The sequence below is a fragment of the Sphaeramia orbicularis genome, chromosome 17 (genome assembly GCF_902148855.1).
Source record: "Sphaeramia orbicularis chromosome 17, fSphaOr1.1, whole genome shotgun sequence".
Lineage (NCBI taxonomy): Eukaryota > Metazoa > Chordata > Actinopteri > Kurtiformes > Apogonidae > Sphaeramia > Sphaeramia orbicularis.
In genome coordinates, this window is record NC_043973.1 from 17,157,819 (window position 1) to 17,175,900 (window position 18,082).

Below are 18,082 nucleotides of genomic sequence, written 5' to 3' on the forward strand. Positions count from 1 at the left end.
CAAAACTATTGGATGAATTCATACCAAATTAGGTTTATAGATTGCCAGTGACCCAGAATAGATGTCATACCATTTTGGGAAAGGTAGGTCAAAGTTAAAATTTTTTATGATTTCTTAAAAATCTTCCCGTTTACTTATAATGGGCAAAATACATGCAAGGGTCAGGGTTTGTTGTGCCTGTCACAACTTGTTTCAGAAGCACATAAATACCTTATTTTTTCTTGAAATTGTAAATTTTCTTATCTTAAACATTTGATATGTTTTGTATTGTGAATTACACATAGTTTATGGGATTTACAGACCATTGCATTCTCTTTTTATTTACATTTTATACAACTTCTTTTGAAATTGGAGTTATAAATGGTTCATCTTCTCTTAAACCTTGTCCCTCATAAGTCAAGTTGAGTTTTATGACTTGTAGTGGCAGCAAAAGCACAAAATAATAATCACATCAGAATCCAAATCACCTATATTAGCCAAGTGTGTAAAAATATACTTAGAATGCTAGTAGATGTAAGTGTAAGTGTTAATGCAAGAAAAGTAGAACAAGAAAAAAAAAGCTATATACATAGACATAAAGACACAGTATCAAATCAATATCAAATCATTTTACTATTGATTCTGAGCTAAAACAGGCAAAGATGTTCAACCTTTACTGTGGAAACACTTCACTATTTACTAACACACTTGATATGACTTACAAGGTTGACAAGTAATAATAATAGGATGCTTTTAATCAGGAAATGTTTGTTTGAGGACTCTGGAACTCAAATAATCATGAAAGAGTAATAAAACTGATACCATTGTGTCTAAGAGAAAAGGCTTTTCTGGGAAGTGTTGTGTGCAGTGTGTGATGTGTTTGCAAATTGAACACAGTTGTTTGATCCTCCTTTTACACAGGCCCACAACTGTAACAGACTGATCCTTCAGACAAAAAGAACATTCCTAGTTTGAAGTTTCAAGCAAAGAAAGGTATAGAGTTAAAAAATGTTGAGCAAATAAGGGTTGTTTTGTTTGCTATTTCATTTTTGCCATATTCACACTATAAAATGCTTAGTCAAACAGTGATGTTACACAATAAAATAAACCTTTTGTCATTTTTACAAAATCTTCCTCCTTTTAAATGACTAATCCCAAACAGGAAGGAGAAATAAAAAAAAATACATACAAAATAACAGATCTGGTCTAAGGAGGGCATAGTATAGTAATGATAACAGTCTTTATTTCTATAGCAGCTCTCATACCCAGAGTTGCAAGGTGCTTTACAAAATAAAATACCATACCATTTAATATAAGTGCGCAAAAAAAAGCAAAGCATAGATAACAGACATAAAATAAAATAAAACTAAGTGATGAAAAAACATGAAACATGCATTTAGGCATTTTAAATGTTAAAAAAAAAAAAAAAAAAAGCACTAATTTATATCTAAACACAAACTGAGAACCCAGATCCACTGTCCATGAAATTAATCATTTTGATCATCCTGTCTCAGCTGAGCACATGTTCTTTAAATGTAGCTCCACCTGCTGTTTTAAGGATGCACACTAACAATGACGCTGCAAAAGGAAATGAAAACAGCATTAAATCTAACTAGAGTTCATTCAAAGTACAAGACACTCATTAAAGTTAAATCAGAAACATACACGCGGTCACAGTAAACTAAAATGTTGTTTATATGTAATGTTTTTAATTATACAGGGAAGTGGATTTTTCCATTAGAAGACAAAATCAAGTGACTCTTTGTATTTTATCCTCACAGGCCTGTATTATATGGCACAGAAAAGCCGAGCAGCTGCAGACTGGTACAAGAACTGGAACAAGACAAAGACACAGTTTCACAGTTTTAAAATGGACCTCTTATTCTGTAAATGTCAGGACTCAGTGTAGAGAATACTTGTAGTGTCATTTTTATTTAAAGTTTTATTGAATATATGAAACCGATTATTTCAGTGTTTAAAGTATTTGAACTACAGAAAGAAAAATAAAACTAATTAAGCTAATTTGTAAGTTATGTTAACCATAAATTATGTGAGGTGTAGTAGTAGTAGTAGTGGGGATAGGTGTAGTTACAGTCCTACTTGTATTGCTGCATTTCTGCTATTGTTACCTACATTTCAGCCATATTCTGTACTCAGGGATTTTTCTATTTCCAAATGAAAATTCATCTTTATGTGTTACTATAACAAAATTTGATGTCATCCGTATTAACATTTTAAATGTGCCAAAGATTTCTTTGTCCAGTGAAATGTCTTAAAAACTGAGGCACATCAGCAGACCTATAATTTTATTGTGCTTTTGTCAATGCTTTCTTCCTCTGACACTGTCACCCAATATCACCCAGTATCACCCAGGACTTAACTGATTTTGTGCATTTTATTTATATACATATATATATATATATATATATATATATATATATATATATATATATATATATATATATATATATATATATGCTAAAATTTACTTAGGGGGTCAAATGAGTGGCCATTTTTGTAAAAAAAAAAAAAAACCGTAAGAAATGCATAGAACTGTGTTGAAATAATGCTAATACATTTGTGCACAGACTACTGATATTATTTGACAGTAGAAGCTATATTTTCAGAAATATTGAATTTTGAATAGCACGTGTATGTGAAAACTTTTGCTGGTGGACAGACATGACATTACCCATGATGATCTGGCCAGTACCAGTACTTTATTAGTTAATAAACTTATATACTTACTATTGCTAATTCTCCTCTTATTCATAAATGTTAGTATTGTGGATCTAAAACAATAACAGCTGACACAAAAACACAAAATGTGGCAGTGGACAGATGTGACATGGTTGTTACAGATCCCATCATACTGATGCTCGGCAGCCATGTCACTGTTTCCACAAATGATCCCTGTGCAAAAACTAGGATCATAATTATTTATTGTATAGTTTATCATCATACTAAAGAGTAATTAACAATATAGAATTGTTATTTCTTTATAAAAATGCTTATTATTAGAAAACTGTTGATTTAAAAAGTGACGTGTGATATTTTTAATGTATGTATAACATAAGCAGGATGGATCAGCACCATACTCCATATTGCAACCAGTAAAAATAAAACATGTGATATGTAGTACATAATCTTGTAAGAAAAACTGGGGACTCTAAAAGAATAGAATATTTGTTTTTCTGGTAAATTCAGCTAAAATATCACTTGGCCATTTGTGACATGAAAATATAGCATTAATTGTGATGAAATTGGACATTTTTGAGCTGAAAACATAGTTCATATGACCATCAACATGGTGTAACAGAACTGAAATCCTGTAAATTTGCATAACTTGCATTTATCAACACAAAGTTCCTTTGGGGATTCACTTAGATTGATTTCGTATGCACAAAGACAGAAATAAGACCTCTAAGCAAATTTTAGCTGTTGTACATTCGAACCATTTTTATACCTTTTATTGGTGCTGTAAACAGTTACCCTACATACTACATATTGTGGTCATTGTGGTCTCAATTATTCTATGTTAATTATGCTTATTTCTAAAGCTAATGTATGTAGCCTAATGTTTAACTTTCACATCCGCCTTTTCAACAAAGAACACGTTTGCTTTTGTTTGGCCCTTCTGACTTCTCGTCCGCCTCACACCACGTGATCAGCAGAGTCTATAAATAAAGGTGCTGCAATCATTTGTTTCTTGACACCTACAGAGGAGTGACATGGCGTCGACGAGCCGGTGCGTATCAACTTAGAGTAAATATGATGGCTTTACTGTGTTCATGTGTGGCTTTCAGAATGTGATTTGTCAAGGCTTATTGAATTCTACGTGATGAAAACGTCAGTATGTATGTAACAATCGCTAGCATTATTCCGTAGGGAGCAGTATTGTGTGACTACCATGTAACGGCTTGTTAGCAGTTAGCTGGGTAGGTCAGCTAGCGTTAGACGGTGCCAGAAATCACTACCGTTACCCACAGCATCAAAAGCCCACGACAATTATCACTTTACTGTCACTTTATTTCTTATTCGGCTTTTTTAAATTACACGGTTCAGATAGCATAGACTAAAACTGGTAACATAAAGTTGTCGTCACGTCGATCAGTTCTCATATCACTATTCCCTTCAATAGTAAACACGCCATTTTTATGTATAGCTGGTCTTACAGCTATGTTTTTTTACGCAACATTTCTCAGGTGTAATGTGAAGTATTTGCGTTGAGCTTGTAGACCCAGCCTATATCTTAGCTCTATCTTAGGGTAAATGCGTACATCATGCTTGTTTATCTGATGTTTTGTCGCTTATCTGTATTAAAATGGAAGTCGAGGAGCTAAAAACAAGAAAATGATCTGCTTTTGTTTCGTCATACTAAAAGGAAACGTAAAAACAAGGTACAGCACTCAAATAAAAGTCCTGCGTTTAAATATTATCTGATGTAAAAGACTAAGATAGTGGGAGGAAATTCTTATTAAACTGTTGATCTGGTTTGGTTCCTCTGACTGAAAAAAGTTAATCAGTTTTCACTTTTTGACACTATTAATTTGAACATTCCTTGAAATTTCGAGAAGGTTAGAGTGGAAATGCAGACATCTCATATGAGACAATTACACACTATTTTAGAAATGGGTAAAAGTACAAAAAGGATTATTTACTACTTGTTTAGACTATTATAATGCGTTTTTTTAGTGAATGTAAATAAATGAGGTGGTTTTGAAGGTACAGTATTTTTGAAATGTTGTGGAGTGAAAATAGAAATTCACATAACACAGATTTACAAAGAAGAAGTATTTAAATTTGCACTCTAGTACAATACAGTTACAAAGTAACCACAGACCACTGTTTAAAGATCACGGTGAAATTGTTTTCAACAAGTCAAAACAAAGAATTCATTTTCTCAGCTGCCTCAGGCTGTTTTGGGACAAATATACAAATTGTTCTTTTGTGTTTCTTTTTCTGTGACTGAGTGTTCTGCGGTGTTTTAATACTATGTGGTACGTGTGTACATGCTACTAAAGTCAGTATTTTTCCATCAACTGAAAACTAGTTGAATGATTTTAGGCCAGTCCCTTCAGAAATTCTAAACTTAACATATATGGCTGTTCATCTCTAATGTCAGCATCATCCAGAACAACACGTAACAACTTTTACCATTAATTTGGAGATGGACTGAAATACTCTTTTGTGCACCAGTCAGTGCTAGTTCCAGATCAGTGGAGATACAATGGAGGGCTTTTGTAATGCAATGTCAAGTCTCTGATTCTGTTGTACTTTCTGTGTTTTTTGTGGTGTTTCAAATAGAACCTTCTGTCATAGAAGAGCAGTTTAAGAGTATGTAGTAAAATGTTTCAAATTAAGCATTTTGCTATTATTAGCCCCTTTTACACAGCACTTCTGTCCTGGGAAAATTTCACCTTTATTCTGGAACAATGTCTGTGTAAACGAAATGGTGGGATCATTTGGTCCCACCTCTGTCAAGGCTCTGTAACACCTCTGGAGGTAGTAACAGAGCTGTGATAAAGGTGGAATCATTATTCTGGAATTCTATGTAAAAGGAACACCTCTCATTCCACAACCAAGGGATGGCGTTTTGATGACGTATTGCGCGTGCGACCCCCGCGCCAGGGAGATTTAACAATGAGCATGGGCCGTGTACAGTAAACAAACATATCAGTGTGACCAGAAAGATGTCGAACTGGGGACACGCTGAGATCCACGAGCTGTTGTCACTTCAGGTGGAAGACTCTATCCATGATAACATTTGCTGTACTCTGTTTGTCCTCCATTGTTGTTTTGAGAGCCAACACCGCTATGTTTGGGGTTTTTCCGACGCTTAAGTTATAAGTCACACTATACTGTTCACTGCGTCACCGCCCCTTTGATTCCGGAACGCAGGTCCACTGTGTGAAAGTCCAGCCCATCTCACCTCTGTTACCTCTTTGGCTTGGCTGTGGAAATTGGTCAGTGATGGCAAAAAGGGGGGATCACCTTCTCACCTTTTTTCTGAGATCTCTGTGTAAAAGTGTCTGTTTTTGTTAGGGCTACAAGTGAATGCTGTTGTCATTATGGGCATAAATGTGGGTTGTTTTCATAAATAAATTCCTAGTTTTCTTTGTTCAGTGTCACACTTAAATCAAAATATTCAGTGCAATATCTCATAATTCTGTACTATTAAATTCAACATTGTGGCTAATCAGTTACAACAATGTGCCTGTTTTAAGCTCCAGGGGTTTGTTCTCATCAACAAATTAGAACATGAAAAATAAAAATCTGTGGTCTGTAACATGTAAATTCATCCCCAGAAGGAACTAAAGATGCAAATTAAGTCAACTGTTGTTTTTTCTGTAAAGGTTTATTTCACTGGGGAATGACAAGTCACACTTTTTATAGACTTACAGGCTTAATGAATTCTGTTTTGAAAACTGGGGTTTTCCCTGCCATTATAGGGTTTAGGTGCTGCACCCATGTAGTGTTTAGCTGTTTTGGGCACCTCACAAGATAAATGGATGTAAAATAAATGTGGAGAGTGCATCAAAACTAAGTAAATAACTTTTCACAGATCTCACGTTCTAGTTTTAAGCTTTTTGTGTGTTCAATAACTTTTCCACCATTTTGTGCACATAAGGTAAGAGTAATAATGCCCCCAAATTATGTGAATTTATACTTTTAATAGTGAAACATAATATTTTGGTTTGCTGCCTGTGTGTCCCACTTAAGTCTTGAACAAATTCAGGCAAAATACAGAAACTCACAGTACCCAAACCTCCTGAAAAAGTATGGAAAACTCCTGAACTGTCTAAATTTATCCATTACATTCTTTCCTTTATCTGATGATGAAAACATTAGTATCAATTATTTACACCAATCTTTTTTTCCTGTTGCAGTGGAGATGCGCTGGCTCTTCCCAGAGTTACATGTCCCAACCACCCTGATGCCATTCTGGTGGAGGATTACAGAGCAGGGGACATGATCTGTCCCGAATGTGGCCTTGTTGTTGGTGAGTGACTACGCACAGAAAAACTTTGACTTTTCGTCCCAAGAGCTTTCAGTTTACAGTCCCATCCATTTTAGTTTCCTGTCACTAGTTACTTTTTTTTTTTTTTTATCTCATTAGCATGAACTCTGTACACTCAGAGAATGAACTGCATTCTGCACGCATGAAGGTTTCGTTCCTCAACAGGTCTGTTTGGTTTTCAGCCCACCAAATGTCATACTAGCTGAGTTGACAGTTTTTTCTAGCACTACAGATTTCTCTGACATTATTCAACCTGTTCCAGAGATTAGTCTATAGGTCTAGGCTTGTAAGGTTACACTGAAATCTCAAACACACACAGCTGTGGAAATGCCATAGTTTATTTATGACAATTTAAGATCTCTCCTGCCAGCACTTTGTCCTCTGCTCCAATACAGTACATGTAAATATTTTGTTGTGAAAAAACATAAAGAACTACCACATCCATAAAAATATTTTCATCTACTTTTGGGGCAGCTTGTCTACACATTAACAGCTTTTTTGGGTCACTAAAGCAAAAAAAAAAAATTCAGATTCCAAAGTGAGGACTTTTTATTTATGTGAAAAATGAAGAGATTGTTGTTGCTTTGTGTAATGAACCTGCATCTGAAACCTCAAATATAGGTCATGTAGCTGTGTACATATGCATTACTAGATCACACCTACACATCTGTGAAATCTAGATAATGTAAATAATATGTCTCAACAGCCCAAACCAACATGACTAAGTTAACATAAGTTTATAGTTGCTGCTGTTTCACAATAAACTAAAGCGTCTGCTGCTTTCAGTATTATCTAATGGTCCCCAGTTTGAAGTCCAGTACACAGAACACTTCATTAAGGTTTTGTCAAGGTTTCTATGTCTTCGTTTGTACAGACCTATTATCTAAAACCAAAGTCTTGTAGACAGAATGTTTTATAAAAGTAGAGAGAAGCATTATCTGTATTAGTGCGGGCAGGGCATTAGTGGCAGTAGTGAACCAGGACTCAGTGTGTAATTGTGGTTGTACACACATCACTGCATTTCTTCCATAAACTGTTAATGTCGTATACAAGTTTTTAAACAATTATTGAACTCCAAACTAGTATAAAAGTGAGGCTAGAAAATGGCTAGATACATGAAATTATTCCTTTACACATTTAGTAAAGAAAGAAGCTGTATTTTCATTAATTACAAAATAAACAACATTTTCTCTGTAACAAATAACATGTATTAAGAACATCTTAAACAACTAATACTCCAAGAACAGAATCCTAAAAGATCACACTGAATTTCATTAATTGAATTTTTACTGAAAATCACAGGTTATCTGATAATTCCAAAGTTGTATGTGTTTAAAGCCTTATTTCTCATTGAACATGTTTCATTGTACCAGTTCTTGAGTTAACTTGTGTATTACCAATAAAAACAACGCTGTATCACTACTCTTACAGACTCATGTAGCGTAACATCAGAACACTAGCATCCTATAATAATGAGCAGAGTAATGAAAGGAAATGAATATCTGATCAGGGGGAGTGATGAAGTAATTGTCATGTTAACCTCTTCTGTCCTGGACATACTTGAAGAAACAGTTATGAAGCATTGTCTGGAAATGACTAGTGATACAAACACATCCTTCACAAACAGTTGGAGCCGATGCTTTAGGCAGAACCTACAAAGTAGAAATGATACAGCAATTAATATTCTTTTGTTGCACTGTTTAGGGAACCGTGCAGAGTTATTGGTGTGTATGGATTTGTGTGTGTTATTTATTGTAACTGTGTGGAGAGACATCATGCTGTTGTGGCGCCTGTATTCCCTTGGTTACCAAAGCTCCAAGGCTGATATCCCTAAGGGAGACAATACAGGCTAATCTAATCTAAACATTAGACTAGCCTACAGTATCTGCACAACAAAATGCCGTGTAGTTAACTGTGACATGTGCATCTTTAGCAGGATTGAACATTAAGCAAAAAAAAAAAAAAAAAAATTACATATATAAAGTACAATAGTAATCACAATTTTAGCAGCAATGGTAAATGCAAAACGATGGAAAAATATGATCTGATTTCTGCTCTCAAAAAAGTATGTTTATTTGTGCTTGAAGAATACTTTATAGGCAAAAGTGTCTGAGTGGAACCACAACATGTGAATTAACACAGTTATCCTTGATGATACATTGTCTTCATGCTGCTTTCCTCCTGAGACACAGGAAAGTAGAAGTTTTGGCTTTTTTACATTAAATAATTTCCTTGCTCCCATAATGCAATCGTTTTTTCACATACATTTTTTTTTACTCATTTACTTTTTTTTTTTATAGTTCATTGTGTATCATGTATGTGTTTTGTATTGTTTGGACTTTGTATGGCTGCTACCTTGGCCCTTGCAAAAGAGATTTCTAATCTCAATGGGACTTCCTGGTTAAATAAATGTAAAATAAATAAATAAAATACTGTCCTTTGCAGTGGACAGTGTTTTATTTTTTTAAGTAAAGCTGTGAAACTCTTGTCCCCCACAGAGGAAAAAAATGCATTGCTGGGTCTCAGGAGGATATAACTACATTGCATATATTTTTACTCACAGTCACTTTTTACCTTGTCATATTTATATAACGTATTGCTATCTATACTGCTCATTTACTACCCTTCTATATCTCTATTTGTACATTAACTGTTTTATATTATATTTTATATATTCAGAGCTGTAAACAAAATCTCGTCACACTACACTGCTTGTGTTCTTCCAGTGACAATAAACCTAATTCTGTTTTAACTTCTACAGATAATTGCAGGGGTTGCCATATGGTTATGGCCATATTGGGTTTAAATTTATTCCTCAGCTCTAATTTTTAGCCTGAGTTTTTAGGTGTGCCAGTTATTGTCGAGCCATGTCCTGTACATGTATAACAGACCCAGTTGAGTCCCAGCGGCAAAAATCTCTTAACATGTGATGCAGATGTAACTCCCAGCCTCAGTGGAGCAGAGTTCTCCTGTAACGAGCCCCCTGAGCACAGACCCGGTCCGATGGGAACCCACAGACGCCACACACTTGTCTGATGCAAACCAAAGTGCACTGTGTTCTACCTCCAGAGCTTTGGCTTCTGAGGAGATGAATGTCACTTTGCCTCAAGATTTTAGCAAGACTGATGGATGGTAATAAGAGAGCGTAACAGGATTAAAATATCAGAAATCTAATCCTGAACCCACTACTCGGTTTAAAGGACAGACATTGTAAAAAATTAAAGGGGCATAATGGCCGTGCTGAAATAATACGACCCGCCGTCGGCACACCATTTGTCCTTTGAACATCTGTGATTTAATTCAGTTGAATGGCTGCACATTTGTACAGATTATAGGTTATATATTTATGTCTCACTTCATACTGTGAGAAATGGTGATGAGAAAATAAGACAGAGGGAACAATGTGAAAAATGGTTTAGAGAGAACCAGAGCAGCAATTCTGAGAAAATCGTATTTGTTCAGTAGATCACTGATGCTGCAGGAAGTTTCTGTTTGCAGAAAAAGTGCTGTGGACTGCAGAAAGAAAGACAGCACAGGTTGACTGAGACATTATTTATAGAGTTATATATGGCTCCATTTTCAGGTAAAATATTCTAGGAGGAGGGTGTAATGGAACCAGAGGAGAAAAATGGAGAATACACTGCATACAGACAACTCACTAAGAAAATGGACATCACTTTTCACTTTCTTTTATTATGAAATACACTCATATTCATCTCAGTCTGTTTGACCTAAAAAAAAGTGTAGAAATGACAGATTTTAGTTAAATATAAAGTGTGTATCTGTGGTTTCATGTGTCTTCATGCAGCCGACACATGAAAACTTGTCGTGTCTTCAGGTTTTTCATAAAAGTCCAAATATTTGTCCTCAGGTGACCGTGTAATTGACGTGGGCTCAGAGTGGAGGACGTTTTCCAACGAGAAAGCCCTTAAAGATCCATCCAGAGTGGGAGATGCCCAGAACCCTTTGCTAAATGGTGGAGATTTAACCACCATGATCAGTAAGGTGAGACCGAAGTGAATCCAGCTCATATGTGGAAAATGTAAACACAAAGAAGATTTTAAAAAAAATATCAAGCAGTTATGTTTACCTACAGTTACACTTAATCACATGATGTCCTTTGACATGTATTTCAGTTATTTTAAGAGCTGAACATCTGTTTTTACCACAGGGAACAGGTGCAGCTAGTTTTGATGAGTTTGGAAACTCCAAATACCAGAACCGTCGAACCATGAGCAGCTCCGACCGTGCAATGCTCAACGCCTTCAAAGAAATCAGCACCATGGCCGATCGCATAAACCTGCCAAGGAACATCATCGTAAGTTAAGAGACCTGAAAATGTTTCACTTGTTTTTAAAACCATGGTTGTTAAAGGGAACTTGAAGGCAAAATATGAAACTCAGGCAAAAATGACAAATGTACCTCCAAGCTTTTGCCTGTTTTTGTATAATTTGTCTTTAGATTTTCTGGTCAGATGTTAAAAAAAAGTATGAAAGGTGTTGTAAAAAAAGTCACACAAGCCTTGTTGAAATACAATCTTTTTTTGTCACAATGAAAAAGGGCTGAGTGATGTTTAAGACAGTTTCATTTTCCTTTTCTGCACAACAAAAATTTCAATCACCTGAAAACAGGAACAAAAAAGTCCTTTTTTTTCATACTCTGAGAAACATTCCCGCAAGGATTTTATCATTGGATTAATGAAAGACTGCTCAGTAAAAGTAGTTGTTACCATATGTTACAGTTTAAGCACTGATTCCAGTACGAACTACTTCTAGACCTGCTTTAGTACGCCTCAGCATCAGGATTATGAGGGTAAAGGTTGTTTTGTTTAGCATCAACAGATATATAATACTGTACTCAAACAACGTATTGGTACAAAGATGACCCATTTCATTACAGAAATAATGTTAAAATATAAAATACATTTAAATATTTGTAATATTGCTTTAATATCTGTCCACTTCCCGTATATATTGATCTCATTTTTTGCATTTTGAAGTAAAAATCAAATGGCCAACTTTCTTTTTTTACCCTCAGAGACCAAGAAGTGTTTTGTGGTATCTGACCTGCACTAGTTTACATTAGTTTTTCTAAAATATTTCTTTATTATCAGTCAGTATCATCTGATTCAGGAAAACCACCATTTCATCTAGTTCATTTGCAGCCACAACTTTCACAAAAATAATAATAGCAATATGTGATGTTTTTTTTAACTTTGCAACTCAGACCTCAAACTCAAACCTGTTGCAAATTAAATGTAGACGTTTTAGACCAAATAAATTAATGTATCCTCTAATGTTCTACCTTTCTCAAGCAAATTGCAGCCATTTATCAGCTCAAAGTAGGGAAATATGATGAATCGGTGGTGCAGTGTTATGATGTAAACACATTCACTATGGATCCTCTACGTGTCCAAATAAAGCTACATAATTTCACTGAAAAGCTGCAGAACTGGAGACTTTGTGGGTCTGATGGAGCCAACCACTTCCATACTTTTTGGGACTGTCCGGTTATAAGACCTTACTGGGAAGAGATTCACAAACACATACAAAATGTATTTAATGTAAACATTCTGTTTAATTGTGAAACCATGTATTTGGGCAATCTACCGTTGGAGTCATGGAACATTAAAGACAAAAAATTATTGGCTATACTGTTGGCAGCCAATAAGAAATCAGTTACGAGGAAATGGTTAAAAGTAAAACCACCCACCACTGAAGAATGGATTGGAATTGTCTTTGAGATTTATGTTATGGAGAAGATATCCTTTTCCCTCAAAGGTGAAAAAGAAAAATTTTAAAATATCTGGTCTAAATGGACTGAGTACGTAAAACCAACCAGTTCTGATTTCATTTGATTGTATTTGTTCTTTGTGTTAATCTATTTGCTTTTATGTGAGATTATGATTGTATGAGGTGGTGCGCTCCCCTGTTCTGTTTTGTTGTATTAATGTTTCAACCAAAATTAAGGGTCCATAAAAAAGAAATGATAGAAGGGCAATATGGATATATTGATCTAAACCTTCTGTATCCATCCTATTGTATTTTGTTTTTGAATTATTATGTAATTAATATATGTGACGTACATTTGCCTTTTTAATAAAAAGATTATTTTAAAAAAATAAATAAAATAAAATATATATATATATATATATATATAATAAATAAGATATAAACAATAAAGAAAAACAAAAAAGAAAAAAAGAAAAGCTGCAGAACTGCACTTTACTTTTTAAAACATAACAAAAACCCTACCCATTTAAGTCACAGATGATGGTCTTAAAGTTTCCAGGGACTGAAACATACAAACATCATGTGTATGTGAAGTGAAAACTGAATTTGATGACTATAACAATAATTTGGCTCTGAGCAACAGGAAGCCACATGTAGGCGAGAAAACAGAAAATAAACCAGCCTCAGAAGTTTTCCCAGTAGTGATGTAATTCTGTGTAATGCTTTCTTGGCGGTGCAGAGCTGAAGCTGAGCTGAAGCCACAGACACTTTTCTTCTCATTTTGACTGAACTGACGTTGCCTTTTCTGTGCAGCTGTGGTGTTTGGAGTGAGCTCAGGAGGACCTGAGGTGGTGGAATAGGACAGGTTTTGACAGAACATGAGACTGGAATAAAACATGAAAGCAAAGAAAGCCTTGACTGATTTGAAGTCTGAGGAAAAGTCTTCACATATGTGGACTCAAAAGTTCATAATGATGTTGAAATGTATGTTTTGACAGTGGGATGAGTTGCTTATTTCTGAAGCCCAGGTTTAAGTCCTGGCCTAGCCCCCCCCCCTCCCCTTCTCCTATCCCCTATCTATCACTTACTCTCATTAATAAATGCCTAAAATCCCTCTAAAAACAGCCTAGTTTCCCGTCAGAGCAGCTGAATTCCAGAATGCTCAGAGGTAATGATGGAGTTGTTTCCCAATGACGCCAAAAACCATCAAGTTCTGCATCTGTAACGTTTGGAAACCTTCAGTAGGAGATGAACTGGATGTTGTAAACGCTGTGTTCTCGGTTCCACAGGACAGAACAAACAACCTTTTCAAGCAGGTTTATGAACAGAAAAGTCTGAAGGGCCGAGCCAACGACGCCATCGCCTCGGCCTGTCTCTACATCGCCTGCAGACAAGAGGGTGTACCCAGAACATTTAAAGGTCAGAGCAAAGCACCCACCTGCTCCAAAATGTCTCCTCTGTCATCTGAGTGGTTCACAATCATTTCATAATAACACTGTAACTGATAAAGGATGCATTTGAGTTGATGTGGTTTTATTCCTTTAGTTGCAGAACTGATTCAGAAATCAGACATGAGAGTTAAAAACAGAACTCCAATGAGGCTATGTTCAAGTTTCCTGAATAATTAATCAACATTAGCATAAAAGACTTCAGGCGGTACAAGACGGGATAATAAAGTCACTGTGGACAGCGAAGAAGTACTGAAAATGTCCTTGGCTTTCCACTGAGTCCCCTCAGTGTTTGTCATTATTTGGTTCATTCTGTGACAGCGCAGTTACATGAGTCCTACTGCGTCTCCTCCTGAACAGAGATCTGTGCCGTGTCCCGGATCTCCAAGAAGGAGATCGGCCGGTGCTTCAAGCTGATCCTGAAGGCTCTGGAGACCAGCGTGGACCTCATCACGACGGGAGACTTCATGTCCCGGTTCTGCTCCAACCTGGGTCTGCCCAAACAGGTGCAGATGGCCGCCACCTTCATCGCCAGGAAGGCGGTGGAGCTGGACCTGGTCCCCGGCAGGAGCCCAATCTCTGTGGCTGCGGCCGCCATCTACATGGCCTCTCAGGCCTCGGCCGAGAAGAAGACCCAGAAAGGTGAGACCCCAGGCTCCATGTGGTGAAGGGTGGAAAGTTTTCAGGTCCATTTCCTCAGATCGTATGGATAGGTGTACGGTAGTGTTGGATATCCAACTGTTTTTGGTGCTGACGTCACTGGTGTCTGTCTATGACATCCCCTAAAACAGGGCTCTCAAACTCATGTTCTTTCAGGGGCCACATTCAGTCCGATTTAATCTCCAGTGGGCCGGACCAGTAAAATAATAGCATAATGACCTATAAATAATGACAACTCCAAATTTTTGTCTTTGTTTTAGTGCAAAAAAAACCCCATTAAATTATGAGAATACTTACTTTGATAAACTATCCAAACAAAAAAGATGTGAATAACATGAAAAAAACTGTAATTTCTTAAGAAAAATAAGTGCAATGTCAACAATATTCTGTGTCGACTTACCATTTCTACATGTGCATTATGGATCGAATCTACAAAGACACTAAACACTTAGTAACAGGCAGGAAATGATTGAAATTGTGCTTAATTTTCTTTAGACATTTCAGGTTGTTCATATTTGTTCAGGTTATTCACATTTTACTGTTTCAGGATAGTTTGTAAATGTAAATATTTTCATAATTTAATGTTATTTTTTGCACTAAAAGACAAAAATTTGAAGTTGTCATTATTTATCGGCATAATATTATATTATTTTTTTCACATCAAACCGAGAAGAAAATATGGAGTCATTATTTTTCGTAGGTTATTATGCTGTTATTATTTTACTGTAGATCATATTGGTCTGTATGTGGAACCTGAACTAAAATGAGTTCCACAGTCTTAACTGTAGAATTTTTACACTTTGCAAATTCATCCCACGGGCCGCATGTTTGAGACCCGTGCCCTAAACCATATTTTATTTTTCAATACCAATTTTAAATTTTAACAAAAATTGCATTACACAAACCTTTAGTTTGATTTTTCATCTGCATTTTGAAGAAGTAAACCTATGTACCTTCAGTCACATAATTTAATTAACAATATACAGGGTGGGGAAGCAAAATTTACAATGAACATTGAGTTGTTTTTTCTCACCAGGCACTACGTCAATTGTTTTGAAACCAAACATATATTGATGTCATAATCATACCTAACACTATTATCCATACCTTTTCAGAAACTTTTGCCCATATGAGTAATCAGGAAAGCAAACGTCAAAGAGTGTGTGATTTGCTGAATGCACTCGTCACACCAAAGGAGATTTCAAAAATAGTTGGAGTGTCCATAAAGACTGTTTATAATGGAAAGAAGAGAATGACTATGAGCAAAACTATTACGAGAAAGTCTGGAAGATACTATTAAAGAAGAATGGGAGAAGGTGTCACCCGAATATTTGAGGAACACTTGCGCAAGTTTCAGGAAGCGTGTGAAGGCAGTTATTGAGAAAGAAGGAGGACACATAGAATAAAAACATTTTCTATTATGTCAATTTTCTTGTGGCAAATAAATTCTCATGACTTTCAATAAACTAATTGGTCATACACTGTCTTTCAATCCCTGCCTCAAAATATTGTAAATTTTGCTTCCCCACCCTGTATACATGGACTGACACAGGATTTTTCCTTAGTTACTAAAAGAAAATAGTCTGAGTATCAGAACATTTGTCATTTGACACCAGAATAAGGCTACGTTCACACCGTAGGTAAAAGTGGCTCAAATCTGACTTTTAGTCCATGTGACCCACATCTTATTGTGAACAGCACAAATCAGACCCAGGTCATTTTCATATGTAGTCCTGAATTCAATTCATATGAGGTTTTTCAGTGTGACCTCAGTCTGAAGTCATACCACATTTCATCTGACTTATGTCTCTGAAGTGTCAGTTCTGTTTGAGTTGGGGGGACCCTGTCAGATCTGTGTTTACCTCCATAAACACAGTGTGCTGCAAGTGATGTCGTCGTCTGTACATGTGGGTCATTCCAGGACAGTAGACCATTCACATGATTCTGATGGCAGTTCCATTTGAATTATGTGAAAGACCATGCAAAAAAAAAATCTAAACTGAGCACTAAGACCTGCAGTGTGAACGTAGTCTAAGTTTGTTCAAGACCCAGTTCCCAGATGTGAAGCTGAAGAATCGTTTGTTGTGAATATTCAGTCATTCCAGTGTGCGGTGGTTAAAAAGTACCTGATTAAAAGATGTGGATGGTCAGTCCTGTTCTGGAGGAAGCACTGGCATAAAGCTGAGAGCAGAGCTGTTTATCTGAGCTCATCAAGTCAACTTTCCATAGATTCATGGTTGTCAAAGGACAGAGGTGCCAAACATATGACCTGATAGAATGTACACCACTGTAGACGAAACTACCAACAGTTTAGAGTTAAAATGTAACATCCGCAGCAGAAAGATGAATCAAAAAACATGTGAAACACTAAAACACTGACAGGTGCTAGCTTACATTTCATACTTGTATGTTTTGCTGATATTTAGCTATGTTTAAGGTTTTGAACACAGAAGTTGTACTTTTTTTAAGCGGTAATAGTACTTTTATTTGGCTGGTGACTCCATTTGCTCTATCGATGGAACAGAATGCACTCGTTTCCACTTTTACTCACAAACCTTTGACTTATTTTCAGTGTTCTGTTGTACATTTCCACTGCAAGGTTTAAATTAAACTTTTCTGATTCTTACACAGAAATCGGGGACATTGCTGGCGTTGCAGATGTTACGATCAGACAGTCATATCGACTCATCTACCCCCGAGCGGCTGAACTCTTCCCTCCAGACTTCAAGTTCGACACACCCGTGGACAAACTGCCCCAACTGTGAACACACTTCCACACAGTGATGATCATTTCTGCTGTACTCATAGGATTGTATTCTCATTTTTTAAAACACATTTTTGTTGGAAAGCTTTTTCCGTCATGACTTCAAGCCTTTCTCGAGGCACTCCGACAGGAAGAAAACGGACACACATTCCAGTGCTGAACTAAAACAGCTTGCAGACTGTAGTTACAGTATTTCATTTCATTTGAGTGTATATACTGTATCCTGTATATATGTCCAAGTGGGAAATGTAATTGATGCTTGCAATTTTAGGCTGGTTTCTTACTGTAAACAAAACTTTCTTTTTGTAGAAAATGACCAGGTTCTATTTTGTTAGTTTGTTTGAATTGTTCTAAGTAATTAAAAAAATAAATAAAAATAAAGCTTTTCCTTAAACCACTGTTGGAGTTGCATACAATCACTTTAGCGTTCGTGTCATTTGGTTTTTAGACGTTGGAGATTTTCCAGGTGAAATTCCAA

At 36.1% G+C, this 18,082-nt stretch overlaps 1 protein-coding gene across 1 annotated transcript; it reads left to right on the forward strand.

The window, feature by feature from the left end:
* Positions 1 to 3,613: 3,613 nt before the first annotated feature.
* Positions 3,614 to 18,002, forward strand: gtf2b (general transcription factor IIB). The gene is made up of 7 exons (XM_030159656.1): positions 3,614 to 3,727; positions 6,870 to 6,982; positions 10,872 to 11,005; positions 11,172 to 11,318; positions 14,022 to 14,151; positions 14,541 to 14,822; positions 17,472 to 18,002. Exons 1-7 carry the CDS (start codon positions 3,711 to 3,713, stop codon positions 17,603 to 17,605), a joined length of 957 nt encoding a protein of 318 aa, XP_030015516.1. The 5' UTR covers positions 3,614 to 3,710; the 3' UTR covers positions 17,606 to 18,002.
* Positions 18,003 to 18,082: the final 80 nt, after the last annotated feature.

What these genes read in the sequence shown, in the direction of transcription:
- gtf2b (XM_030159656.1), top strand. An exon ending in CGAATGTGGCCTTGTTGTTG is followed by an intron (nt 6,983 to 10,871) that starts GTGAGTGACTAC and finishes ATTTGTCCTCAG; the next exon opens with GTGACCGTGTAATTGACGTG. An exon ending in CGAGAAGAAGACCCAGAAAG is followed by an intron (nt 14,823 to 17,471) that starts GTGAGACCCCAG and finishes ATTCTTACACAG; the next exon opens with AAATCGGGGACATTGCTGGC.